Source organism: Oculina patagonica, chromosome 14 (assembly GCF_052425735.1).
Source record: "Oculina patagonica isolate OP01 chromosome 14, crgOcupat, whole genome shotgun sequence".
NCBI classification, from domain to species: Eukaryota; Metazoa; Cnidaria; class Anthozoa; order Scleractinia; family Oculinidae; genus Oculina; species Oculina patagonica.
This window is the reverse complement of record NC_135771.1, coordinates 16,589,457-16,603,081: the sequence shown is the minus strand read 5'-3', so window position 1 is coordinate 16,603,081 and position 13,625 is coordinate 16,589,457. Positions and strand designations below refer to the sequence as shown.

The 13,625-nt window shown below is 38.3% G+C and overlaps 2 protein-coding genes across 2 annotated transcripts; one reads left to right on the top strand and one right to left on the bottom strand.

The window, feature by feature from the left end:
- Nucleotides 1-61: 61 nt before the first annotated feature.
- Nucleotides 62-7,817, top strand: LOC144638645 (mitochondrial ribosome-associated GTPase 1-like). Its single transcript, XM_078497861.1, has 12 exons — nucleotides 62-198; nucleotides 317-383; nucleotides 895-997; nucleotides 1,926-2,009; nucleotides 2,717-2,779; nucleotides 3,140-3,236; nucleotides 3,817-3,878; nucleotides 4,533-4,572; nucleotides 5,352-5,408; nucleotides 6,280-6,361; nucleotides 7,152-7,243; nucleotides 7,332-7,817. Exons 1-12 carry the CDS (start codon nucleotides 66-68, stop codon nucleotides 7,460-7,462), a joined length of 1,011 nt encoding a protein of 336 aa, XP_078353987.1. The 5' UTR covers nucleotides 62-65; the 3' UTR covers nucleotides 7,463-7,817.
- A 3,158-nt stretch (nucleotides 7,818-10,975) lies between these two features.
- LOC144638670 (uncharacterized) lies at nucleotides 10,976-12,540 on the bottom strand. Its single transcript, XM_078497891.1, has one exon. It carries the CDS (start codon nucleotides 12,194-12,196, stop codon nucleotides 11,627-11,629), a length of 570 nt encoding a protein of 189 aa, XP_078354017.1. The 5' UTR covers nucleotides 12,197-12,540; the 3' UTR covers nucleotides 10,976-11,626.
- Between the last annotated feature and the right edge of the window lie 1,085 nt (nucleotides 12,541-13,625).

The following is a 13,625-nucleotide window of genomic DNA, read 5'->3' as shown; positions in this document are numbered from 1 at the left end:
TTTTCCCTATCTTCAGCGGTATTCCAAAAAGTCCCGGCATACCCTTCACGCCAGGTAAATCAAAGATGGCGGTCAGTCCGTATGTAAGTCGTGCAGAGTTATGGCTTGCAAATGCAAGTTTTCGACCATCTTTCCGCCTTCCAGAGGACTTTCATCACAGTATCTTTTTAAAATGGTTCCCAGGTCACATGGCGAAAGGCGAGTTATTCAGCATACTTCATTTTCTTTGCAGATATCCCCACTTATTATTGCAGTGATGAGCTATTTTTTTGGAAAATCAGATTTTAACAATCTCGTTTGATTTCACCCCTGAAAGGATTCCGTAAGATGCAGCTACGGCTACGGAAGTGTGACTGTGTAATAGAAGTTCACGATGCAAGAATATCCTTTTTAATACATGTACTACTTTTTTTTACTTACCCTCCCCCCTCCCCTCCGGCTCTCTGACAGGTGTGGCCTTCCATAGGGAGGGGTGGGGGTGGACCACAACATTTCAGTTAAGTGCTTCTTCTTTAAAGAAAAAGTATAAATATCTATTTACAAACAATTAGCTCCATAAACGTTTGGCCATTGAGACCCCCCACCCCACCTCTAGGAATTTCCAATCCTTTCTGTGGGGGTAGTATGGACATTTTCTGGTACTACACATTCCCAACCAGTCAAATAATATGACTCTTTTTTAACAGCTAATAAATGTCTGATTGTCAAATTGTTAATAGAAGGTGATATTAATGATATCTTCAGTTGTTCTAGTACCCCTATCTTGTTTTAATTTTATCATCAGTCACTTTCTTTCACATAATAGATTAGTTAACAGTCTCATCATACATGTACCCAACTGAAAAAAAAGGCTGTGTACTTTTGTGTTTACATGTTCCTTAACTATATTTAAATTCCCTTCACTGGTAGAAATCCTAAGTTTCAAAACAATTTATCAAGTAGACCTCATCTCTTGGTGCTTAACAAGATGGATCTTATAGGGATGGCAAAGCAACGGGTTTGTTTAACTTTCACTTCATTTTCACAGGGTTCAAAATAAAATTTCGTTTTTAGCCAGAATTTGTCGGCTTTTTTTGTCAAGGCTCATTTTTTCCCCGGCTGTTGATGAGCCATGCATTTTCAAGGGAAACAATCCATTTGCATACATGACGTACCCATAGGACGTACCCATAGGTTTGCAATATATTCTGGGGCGATTTCAAACACAGTCAGCCCTTTGCAAGCTTTCCGAAGTGATGGAATGTTTTACAGCATTTTAAAAGAATGTATTGGAGCAATGTGACTTCTTTTCTTATTTTGAGTGTTTGAGAAGTAAATAAGATCTTCCAATATACTTTTCTGGAGGGACAAAATACCTGAGAAGGTGGGGCAGCCCGCTATTCATCTTAACACAGAAATGAAGCCGTACATGTAAAACCGTAAAACCAAAAGTTTTAGTCACCAAAGGTGAAAGTTTGGTCGCATTAATGCAGTAAGTCGCACTCTCTACCCCTGTAACTGCTTTATTGTCTGATATGAAATGTTTACTTCAACATTCCAGCAACTTTTATTTCAGTTGGCCGATCAAGGCATGACATTCTATCTCTTCGGTAGTAGCCGGCAAGTGTCGTCAAAGTGCCGGCTACCGCCGACACCCGGCTGCTATTTTGAACCCTGTTTTCAACCCATCAATTACATTTAATTGCTATTATCAAAATTAATACTGTTCTTAGACTCTCAACTTTTTAGTGTGTGATCACATTAAAAGTTTATCCTGGTGGCGGCATGCAGCTCAGAAATAAGTCAGGGTTTTTTATTGAAAAGTTAGGGAATTAGTATATGGTCAGGGTAAAATTATATGTTCTTGGTCAAAGTCATGAAAAGAGGGAGTTTTATTTAATGGTATTTATTAAATAGTATTACTTACAGTACTAATTTTGAAACAGGAAATCCTGAGGTATTTAGAAGATGAAGGAACAAGAGCTGTGTTTACCGACAGTAAATCGCAATATCATTATAGCATAAAAAAGGCAAGTTTATGTTACGTTTAAAGAGAAAGTTAACGTAGCTAAAGGTGCACTGTAAACTGTACTTGCAATCTGGTATCAGGTCAAATTATGTGTCCCACATGTGCCAAAGCTTATCCCAATTTCTGAAGCATGAAGTAACTTGGAGTTTCTACCCCCTCCCTCCCCCCTGGATAGGATGCCAGTCAAGCACAGGAATACCCTGAGCATAAGCATGTTCAAGGTATTGGGTTAGGTGGTGAGCACGGTCGGAGGGTGCATGGGGTGCAGACCCCACCCTGAGGTGACCTGCGCCTTAGCTTAGTATTTGGTTTTAAAATTTGTTTACATCACCAGTCTGTTATGTACACCATTCTAGTGGTGCTCCCCCTCCTAAGAAAAATCCTGGAGCCGCCCCTGGAGCAGGGCAAAAAATGGGATTAGAATAAGGAACGCTCAAGGGAAAAAAATAATGGTGTTGGTTTTGGGTTTCCCAAACTCTACTGAATGCCAGGAACAGTCTCCCTGAGCATTAAATGTAAATTCGCCTGTAGCAAATTATACGTACACTTAGAGTAAAGTGCCTTGCCTAAGAACAAGCAGGGCTACACCCTGGAACACTCAATCTAAACTTATGTTATCCATTGGGCCACCAAGGGACACCACATCTCCCCCACTTAAGCTTGACTGTATTGATGTTAAAATGTTTTTTTTTTTCCTATTTTTTTCAGGTTATTCCTGCTGCTTTAGAAGCTATTAAGGATGCTGAATATGAGGGAACATATATTAGACCAGTAAGTATCAGTCAACTCATAATTAAAGATCCCCTATGGAATTTTGCAAACCTTGAGGGGTTTTTTTGGTCATGCTTAACTACAGATTTCCATGTTTACTTGATCTCCTAAGACACCATTTATTTTATCCTTAAATTTGTAATGTTTGTTCTAAAAATTGATTAAAAGTTCTGCAGGTCTTATTCTATTTCATGAACTTAAGCCATGTATACACAATTTAAATATGGACAAGTCGTATCAACCAGTTATTTTTGATTTTGTGATTTTACCTTCAGGAACATAATTTGTTCTGTTTTTGTTTTTGTTTGTTTATGCCGTTTGGTAGTCTACACATTTTCATTTTATAACATTAACCTACAGGAGCCAGACAAGCCATACAATGTTTTGATCTGTGGTTTGCCAAACACTGGAAAATCATCTTTAATCAATGCACTCCGGAGAAAATACATGAGAAAAGGTATGAGTTTTGACGTGTATATTAACATTGACACACCGGTATAATTATTATAAATTAAGTGGAACCCCTTTTTATAAAGCTTCCAGAAGACATACATTGGCTGTACAATAGTGTGATTATCACAGAGGTAGGGGAGGGGCTGGTAGGGCTCTACATGTAGCCCTACCACCTTTTTGCTTGGGTAGATTTTTTAGGGCTCCAGATGACATGGATAATATACCACTTGAAAGTAACAAAATAGTCTACTCTAACTTGCAAATGCACTTCACGAAGTACAACAAGCCGTACTACTTTAAAATGGTCTCCGGAATTTGTTTTTAAATCTTTTGCCCTTGCAAGCCTGAAGATAGAGAAGCAAGTCATGTGTCCGTACATGAGGGACAATGTCGATCAGATAAGTCTGTCTGGTGGTCTCTATTACCGGTATTTCTTAAGTACCTAGTAAATACTCAGTACTACTGTAACTGGCAAATTGTTTCTCTGTTCCTACTTGCTGTAAATGTACTGTCTAGGGGAAGACACTTAATGAAGCACTCTTCTCTCCTGACCTTTGTTTTGTGTGTATGTTATCTGTCTGTAGGTATAGCAACGAGAGTTGGAGCAGTACCTGGAATAACAAGATCCATTCAAGAGAAAATTAAGGTAAGGCTTTGTTGTATTTAAATGTTTTAGAGTTTTGGCAGAAACCCATAAGGGTTGAAACGTGTAACGCGCGTTCACAGCGTTTGAATATTCAGTTTTGCCAAGTACCATATTTGAAAACACGAAGAGTTTGTACGCGAATGCTTTACACACGTAATGGGACACGCAACAGCATTTTCGGTTTTTCGGTGAGTTACTTAAATTCCAACCTTAATGCCGTAAATTTCTTTTAGGAACTAAAGAAATTCATTAAGTGTATCCAAGTGAAGTTCTACAGACTACTTAACGATGATAAAACAGGAGAATTTGACCAAATTTAATTTTATTCAACCAAGCTTGTTCATACGCCATTGAGCGCGAGCTAGCGCGCGCTGAATTTAATCCAAATGTTGCAATTTTGATTGGTTAATTTTTTCGCCTGATTTTCCAAATATGGTACTTAATGGAAACGAATGTTTAAACGCTTTGTACCATGCAAACCATAGGGAGTTACACGTTTCAACCCTTATGGGTTTCTGGTTTTGGGTAAAACCTGGCCAGGGTTAATGCTTGTTTTGCTTTATACAATACTGAGAGTGTTGAGTTTAATTTTAAAATTTAAAGATTGGGGATTGCATTTAATCAAGGGTTTCAAATATTAATTGTATTCGGCAGGTCTGTGATGAGCCAGTGACATACATGTATGATACTCCAGGTAATTTTCATTTACAAAAAATTTACAAACAAGAAATGCATAACTAAAAAAGTGTTTGTGGCCTTTGCATCCATGGGTAGAGTTTGGCGTTCATAGCCTTCACATCGGTATTGTTTTTGATGTAATGTATATGAAATGATTCATATATGAACTGCGGATGTATATGAAAGTGATAAATGATCATCGCAGTGAGTTTCCAATTTAAGCAATAGGAAATGAAGAAGCCTGAAAAAAAAAATTCAGGGCTTCAATGGGATTCGAACCCGTGACCTCCGCGATACCGGTGCGATGCTCTACCAACTGAGCTATTGAAGCCACACATTGGGAGCGAGGTATTGTTTTTGTCGGCATTTGTAGCCTTTGTCGGTGTGTCGGCCGACGCATCGGTAGCTTCAGCCAACACATCAGTAGTGTGTGAGCCTTTGCGTCAGTAGTGTGTCGGTTGACGCGTTGGTATTGTGTCTGCCGACGCTTTGGTAGTGTGGGGGTTGTGTGTCGGCCGATGTGTTGACCGACACGTTGTTCGGATAGAACTCTTTACCTTGCCCAGCAAAACTGTTTGAACTTAAAAGCAAGTGACAGCCTGCATGGCAGGATAAACTGGAACAGCACATTACAAAGTAATTTGTACTTATGATACATTAATTGGAACAGGGAGAAAATTAAAAGCAGAGCAAAACAGAGCAGGGTTGGATAACTGATTTGTAGAAGTTACATGTACGTGTATGATTGTACATTTCTTGCGATGTGGATTAGTTAGTTTGCTTGTTGTTTTTCAGGTGTTGTAGCTCCATATATACCAACTGCAGAAGTAGGAATGAAACTGGCATTAATAGGTAAGTTTTAAGTACAAGACTTGTACTTAGTTATGGTGCCCAGATTAATGATGTGACACACTCTAACTGGATAAAGAGCTTGGGTCCATTGTATTGTGTTCTTTGGCACACAATGAACTTTAAACATTGACTCTCTTCACCATAGAACTCACAATATAGAGTGCTGTAGTGGGACACCTTGTGACCCTTACGTAACGTAATATTGCGTAACGGGTAATATTACGTTAGGTAGTCGCGTAACCGGTTGTGACAGAAAAACACATGAAGTTGAGCAGTCATACATGTTTGTTGATCTTCATACGTTAGCTGTTCGTTGAATAAAGGATTTGTTATGAGCAATGACTCTTCCGTCTAAAGTGAGGGGGGGGGGGGGTACCTGTCATTAGTGAGCTACTATCTCATCCAGGGGGATTGGCATTAATCCCAATAGATTTAAGTTATTGAAACTGGAGTTAAGTAGATGAACCAGTACTAATGAAAATTAGCAAACAACAATAAAAAATTAATCAGCTTTGAGTCAGTTTGGCTTACTGTAAGCCATGTTTTTTTCCAATGTCCTATACATAATTTTTTAAATAAGTGCATTCTATGAAACCTCTAAACATTAAGGAACAAATTTACATGTACAGTGTAGGGGATTAGAGATGTTTTGGGTCCTTTTTTTTTTTTTTTTTGTTCAAAGAATAATGGGCCCCAAAGGGTCAAGAATATTAAAGGGGTTAGCCCAAAAAGACCGGTAAGGTTGAGGGTCATGCCACTTGTTCATTGCATGGCAGAGTCAACTAAAAAATAATGTGTCAAAAATGATGGGAAATGATCCAGTCATTTATTAAACCATATTTATCTTAAAGCGACATATTCTACACCATAGGTTGTTTTAAAGACCATATCGTTGGAGAAGACCTGATTGCTGATTATCTTCTGTATACCTTAAATAGGACCAAACATTTTGAGTGAGTTTAATTTCCTATTTTACTTCAATCTGAGATACTTGTGAAAAGTAGTTATGAAACACTCCTGTACTTCCCAGCCAGCATCTGCAGTCCTGGATCCAGCTCAAAGAAGTCATCAGGAGGAACTACGGCAGCCAGCTTCGGCCCCTACTCCTCAACTGCCTTCTGAGATGGCTGGGCCCCTTCCTAAGGAGGCTTCAAACGAGCTGGTGCTGACTGGGACATCATGAGTTTAAAAATAAAGTAGCCTGGCATTACTAGCCTAGCCACACTTTGTCCTTACGCTTCAAACAGATGAAATATGAGGCTTTCTCTGCTGCCTGTTGCAGAGCAGCTACCAATGCTCTCAGTTCTCTCGTGGTAAACCCAAACTAACTGCGATCAAGTAGACACTAATTCTATTTTATCTACCTACCTTCTTCATCTCAAGAAAAATTAAAGGAATTACATGTGTACATAACGTCACATGTGATGTCTTCATCCCCCTCCCTCCATTTGAATTTTCCTTTATATCATATTTCCCCTAACATGAATCCTGCTTTAATTTATGAATTATCAACATATGTGCTTCTTACACTGCTCATACTAATAAAATATAGTTATTTTGTAATTATAACTGTTTTGATTCAATTTAAAAATCAGACATGCCCTCAGAACCTCCTAGCAAGATTTTGCCTCGTCTAAGCCAAAGGTCTGGTTTCAACCCTGAGACTAACATAATTATACTCCTGATCACCGCGTACTAACACATATATTATGATGCTGGTAATTATTATTATAATTATTTCAGATATGTGGATATGGCTGGGATCACAAACCCAAGTGATAATATTAATTTTGTTATGAGACAGTTAGCCAATGATCTCAATGCTACAATCTCAGGTAATGTTACTTTTTTGTTTTATGCTTGCAAACATCTTAGGAAATTAAACAATGATTCAACATTTTTTTCTTTTTTTTTTTAATTCAGGAGGAACACCAGACTACAGGAGAGCCTATGTTCATTTCATTAAAAGATTCAGAAGAGGAACGCTGGGTCATGTATTACTAGATCGAGATCAACTTAAAGAGAAACAGCAATTTTTGCCCTCCAGTTGTTAAAAATAAGCACAAAAGGAAACCAGTTGTTGATTATACTTGTAAATATATATTTGCCTCACAATAAGGTATGCTGTGTATTAAATCAGCATTTGTATGATGTTGTTCGATCAAGGTATCTACAGCAGTATGTACATTTGTGTCGAGAACTTTTCATACTTGGCAAGCTTAATTAAGCTAGCCTTCATGCTTAAGGCAAACATTTTTTATCACCATTATGGTTACCTTGTCAATAATTAAATATACTGTACATAAGAAAGAAAAAATATGGTTGTATATAAATAGCAATTAATTTATTAAATGGATCTAGTTTTACAGCTTTCTACTAATTTGGTTCAATATTAGTTTATTAAAATAAATAAATAAAAGCTAAAAAAAGTAAATATAACATACAGGTATCTCTCTTAGTTCCTTGCCCCCTGGTGGGGGATAGGGCCGGACATCAATGCTCGCCTTTACATAAATTTCCGGTTTCCGTGTTCAGGTTGGTTTTACGGGATGGGGTGATTGGCCCCATGCCCAACTCCCAACCTGGAGGACCAGGGATTTTCTGTCGGGGTGTCCTTCCCTTAGCCACGGGTACCTTTAAAGGCGCTGGAAGCTCGCCTTTCGCCATTGTCACTCAGCTACATCGTATTACCAGGGTCACCAAATGTGGAGGTGTGACATATGACTTGCTGGCAGAGCCTTTTTGAGACGGTAGGCATTTCTCGGCACTTACGAGAGCTACCTAGTGGCAACAGTAGCTCTCACCGGGACCTTTTACCAGTCTTTGACCCCAACATACAGGTGTATTGTAGATTAAATGATCCATTGCATGTACTTCGAATCCAAGGGAAAGAGAACATTGCCAAGATTGGAAGAGCCAAAGTTTCTTGGTAAAAGATGGGAGTGGGACTAAATAAAATTATCATTCTGTATCTGCAGCTATTAGATTGTGTTAGACATCTCCACAGTGATTGGTGGCAGAGATTCTTTCACTTCTCTGCCTACTTCAAATTTTATTGAATGAATGAATGAATGAATGTTTATTTCCCATGAAGTCAATTAAGTACATTTGAATGTATATCAATATTATAACTTGGGAGGAAGACTAAAGAAACCCTCACGGGCTTTTACAAAGTAGTCTCCCTTTAGTAACAACTATTAGAAAAAAAATACATTCAATTTATATCAGTCAGGTAGTACAATAATACATGTACAATAATAACATCACTCTAATTAAGTAATTTCTATTTTCTTATTTTACTGAGCTGTCACTGCTAAAGATAAAATATACTGTTTCAGTTTCTTTTTAAATATTATTAAAGACGCTGAGTGTTTGATGAACAAAGGTATTCTATTCCAAAAGTCAATTATTTTGTTTCTTGTTGAATATTTTCCGTAATTTGTTCTGTTATAAGTTTTATGAAGTTGCTTTGAGTTTCTAGTATTATATTCATGAACTTGCGCATTTTCTAAACAGAAGTCACTAAAATAGAATGGAAGTACTTTACTGCTAAGACTGAAACTGAAGGAGCCGATTAAGAAATCATTAATTTGGTATATATTTAAAAGATTCAGCTGAGTAAAGAGCGGAAGTGATGGCGCTGTGTAAGATGAAAAAGTCATAATTCTCAATACTTTCTTTTGTAATTTAAACAACTTGTTAAGCCTAGTGGGGTAGTTATTAGCCCAGACAATATTTCCATAATGAAGATATGGGTAAATCAAACTATTGTATAACATTTTCAAATGGGTTTGGTGTACGTAAAAACGAATTCTACAAAGCAAACCTGTAGTTCTTATAATCTTTTTGGAGATATAATCAATGTGGTTCTTCCACGTTAGATGTTGATCAATTATAATTCCTAGAAATTTGCTTTCTTCAACACTCTGCAATTCATTTCCGCTTAATCTAAGATTCATTTGTCTAATCAACTTTGGATTGTTTTTTAATACCCCCAAAAAATCCCTACTAAAATAAAAAAAGAATACTTGCCAAATTTTCCTTCCCAAAAAAGTCCCGGAATCGAAATTTCAAACCCCAAAAAAACCTTTGATCATCCCTGCCACTTAAAATCCAGCGTACCCCCCCCCCCCCTGGGGGGTTACTTGGCCCTGATTCACTTGCACTGTTTCCAATTGTTAAACACAGGAAAAGAATTGCAAGACAACTTGATGCCAGCTGTTTCTTTTGTGTTCTTCTGCATTGAAAAATAGAGCCTGTGAACATTCCATGATGAACCACTTAGTTGCCAATAGCTAACATGTTTCAATCCTAGAGATCAGCAAGACAGAAAGCCTATAACCTCTAGCGATGCCCAATTTCCTCTACGGTGTGCACCTGCAAGGAATCATGGTAGTTGTATTCATCGTTGCTATATCTCGTGCATGTTTTGATGAATACGAATACCATGATTCCCTGCTGGCGCGCGCTATAGAAGGAATCGAGCATTAGGACCCATGCCAGTAGTGATTAGAAGAATGAATGGTCTTTTAATGTCCAACAATTTTTAGGGAAGCCCTTACAGTTTGTCAGGATATAACCCCCTCCCCTCCCTGGTCGACAGGAGAAAAAGTACTTTCCTGGGTATAGAGAAGCACTGTGCGATGGTAAGGTCTTTCCAAAGGACACACTACACTACCCCAGCTTGGGCTCAAACCTGGATCACTTGAGCCCAAGTTTCGCACAATAACAACTATTTCAAAGGTTTTAAAGTAGCATAAAATTAATGTCACGTACAATCGAAAGGACACCGTTTATGTGGGAGAAAGGTAGGGGGAATAAGTGTTGTCCTGGACCCGAGAGCTGCCTGCCATGGGCGAGGCCAGTACTCGGGGCTAGTGTCAGCGAGTGGCATATAAGACCGTGAGATGGGTGTCACGGGGCACAGAGGCAGGGTGGCGTGTACCTATGCCAAGCTCCTGGAGGGATGGTAGCGAGGGGAAGTGGATGTGTCCACCGTTTCTCACCCAAGCTAAGGCAACCCAGGCATAGCTTCAGTGTGGGACTGAAGGGTTGTCGCCAGCAACACTTATCCCCCAAACCGTTTATTAAAGAACGACAACTAAAATGGTATTACAAAAATCGCTTTTTTATATATATATAAACTATAGATAAACTGGATATAACATCACAAATGAAACAGATGTAAACTAGTAGACTACAAGAAATGCTTTGTCTGAGTGGCAACAGTAGAGCTATGAGATAAATGCGGAGGGTGGGTGGGGAAATAAACGCTTGAGTCCAGCAGCTTAACTGAATTGCAAGTGAAGATCGTCTGTGATCACAAGAGTAAACAGGGGAAGGCTGTGTGGATCTGATTGGCCGACAATCTGTGAACGCGTGCAAGCTTATCATTCATTGGCCAGTATAAATAGAGGGAGATACAAGTACGTGTTTACGGTTCAAAGAGCGGGGTACAGATTGCCGGAAAAACACATCCACGGGGAGAGCAAGGTTTAATTGAGCTAAACATTAACTCTAGTTTATGCTTTGGCAAAAACAGCCAACCAAACCAAGCAATAAACAGCTCTTTGTTAAAAATTTTATTACATTCCCTCATATTGTGTGTTTAAATAGTAAACAATTTATTTATACACTTCCTTGAAATAAAAATACAGCTCAAGTGTTATTGAGGCAAAAAAATGCTATTAAGTGCATTCTGCTGTATTGCAAAGTAAAACCCATATTGCCCACAAATTAAATATTGCATTTTTGAAGAAATTTTCCCTTTTGTCAGAGGCTAAATATATTACAAATGACATTTTAAGTGCTTGTTTATGTGCTCTTCAGAAACTGTAATTAAGCTATGCAAATTCTCTTGAAGTCGCTACACAAAACAGCATTAACATATGCTTGTGCTATAAGCTTACAATTTCATGGCTTTACATAAGTAAAGTTTTACTTCGAAATTGGCGATGATTTTCATCCCCAAAAATAAGTTTATCCAAACTAGATCCTCTTGGTTAAAATATATACTAATCTATCTACACCAAAAAATTTAATTACTCGTTTACAAAGCTCAAATTGAATTTTTATCCCCAAGGCCCTTCAACGCAAAGTCAAGAATATTTAATGTGTACGCTTAACCACGACGCTAACTTTTATCACAACTGTTCATGTCTTTCGATTTATGCTTTGATTGAATAGATGAGTCACAAAAGTGGTACTGGTGTTAAAGTTTATCGCTCTCCATCGATGTCATCTTCTTGGCTCGCCAAAGACACGCGTTCCCCAGAAGTATCACATGTTGTTGTCGAAGAAGCGCTTTCGTTACTGATTTCACTTTCGTCGTCTTCTTCGCGAATTTCTGACAACGCTCTCTTCTTTTGCCGAGCCAGGTTCAAGAGCTGAACTCGCTGAGCGAACGAAAAAACGATTCGTGTGATTAGATGATCAACATGCTCTTCAAATTCTTCGAAACTTTTCTGGTTCTTTTTCGCCATTAGCTTGTTCATCCATTTTCCTCGGGTTGAACTTTCTTTGACGTGATTTTCGATCTTGAACAAGGTCTCTTTCAGATCGCTGTAGAACTCAGCCTGGCGAATGAATTTTACATCTGCTCCGTTCAGAACTTTAGTAATCTGCTTGATCACTGGCACAAATCGAAGGACATAAGCTTTGTTGTGTTTAGCGCTTGCGATCGCCCAGTGAATCTTGTCCACGATGGCGAAGATGGATCCAGGCGTCGCGAAGCAGCTTTCATTGTTAGCGGCCATCACGGAGTTGTTGGCGCTTCCTTGGTTCTTCATCTGTAATCCAAACTTTATTTTTGAGCTTTAAAAACGACACTAGACAGTATCTGTTCCCTAATTTCTTCCCCGCTAGCCAAATGCCAAAACGAAGAAAGTTCACTTCTTCGGCACACACGTTAACTTCCCTCGTCAAAAATTACTTGAAAGATCTCTCGCAGCACCAGAATACCTTTGAAGCCTTTACTGCCATCAAGGTCGTCCTCACAAACACCATCAAAAAATTCGCTCATTTAGGAAGGTAGGATCGCTTTTGGTTGTTTGAATTAGTGTAAAACGGAGCAGACTTCAAGCGCACTTTTTCACTACTCGCTCGACGAGAGTCACGAGACAAGCACTGAAACGAACAACCGCCGCGCGTGTGAAAAATCCGTGAAAACTTGATTAGCCTGTTGAGAGCTAATTTCAATAGCTTGCGGGGAGGGGAGGGAGAGCAAGGAAAATGCAAGAAAAAAATCGCGTTTAAAAAACTCCGAACCACAAAATCTTTACTTATTTCCATTAAATGAACATTGATTTCACACTAACATGTAGAAAAGTATAGTTTTTTTATGAAGAATATTGGGTAAAATATATTCAATTTTCATTTGAATTCTCTCTTCCCCCGAGCGTTATTAAACAGGCAGATTCGCATAACTGGTTTCTGCGTTGCCATTGGTTGAAATAGGAATTAGCGATGCGTGCAAACTTTCTCGTTCCTGAATAAATAATTTTCGTGCCTAGCTGCGGAAGATTTATTTTTAGCTTATTGCACAATTGTTTTCTGGGGTGGTGAAACTTTCGAAAGCTGAACTGTGGTTGAACACGTAATGTTTTGTTTTGATTTTTTTCTTGTTTCCTGTACACAACGCTTGAAGCCAAATGGAAATTTCACTGAAACTAGGCTTTTATAGATTGTGCTCCTAAAAGTGGCATATTATGCTACTAGCAGTGCTCAAAATTTTGCCAAATTATGCAAAAATTATGCCAGAATTCCCAAATTATGCTTCTGATTTCCGAAATTATGCTCACAAAATGACGTAGATTCTATACATAGAGGTGCGCAATAACGACACCAAATTATGATGTTTTTTAAATAAACTGTTGTTGTAAATTTATTTGTGTTTATGGCAGTTTATCACGGCCGTCAGCTGTCCAAATTAGCTGCTCGCATCTCTAAACCGTTTGTAAAATGCCTCCAACGACTTAACAATCACAATTGTATAGCTAAAACACGCATTGCAAGAACAAACTACCTAAATTTCAATTATTTCTGTAGAAAGTACACCATATTTACTACATTTTATGAATTTATGCTCCAAAAAGTGCTAAAAATTGCTAATTATGCCGTGGCAGTGCTCGTTTCACAAATTATGCTTTTTAGCTCCAATTATGCCAAAAATTATGCTAGCACAATCTATAAAAGCCTAATTGAAACAGCTAAGCAAAC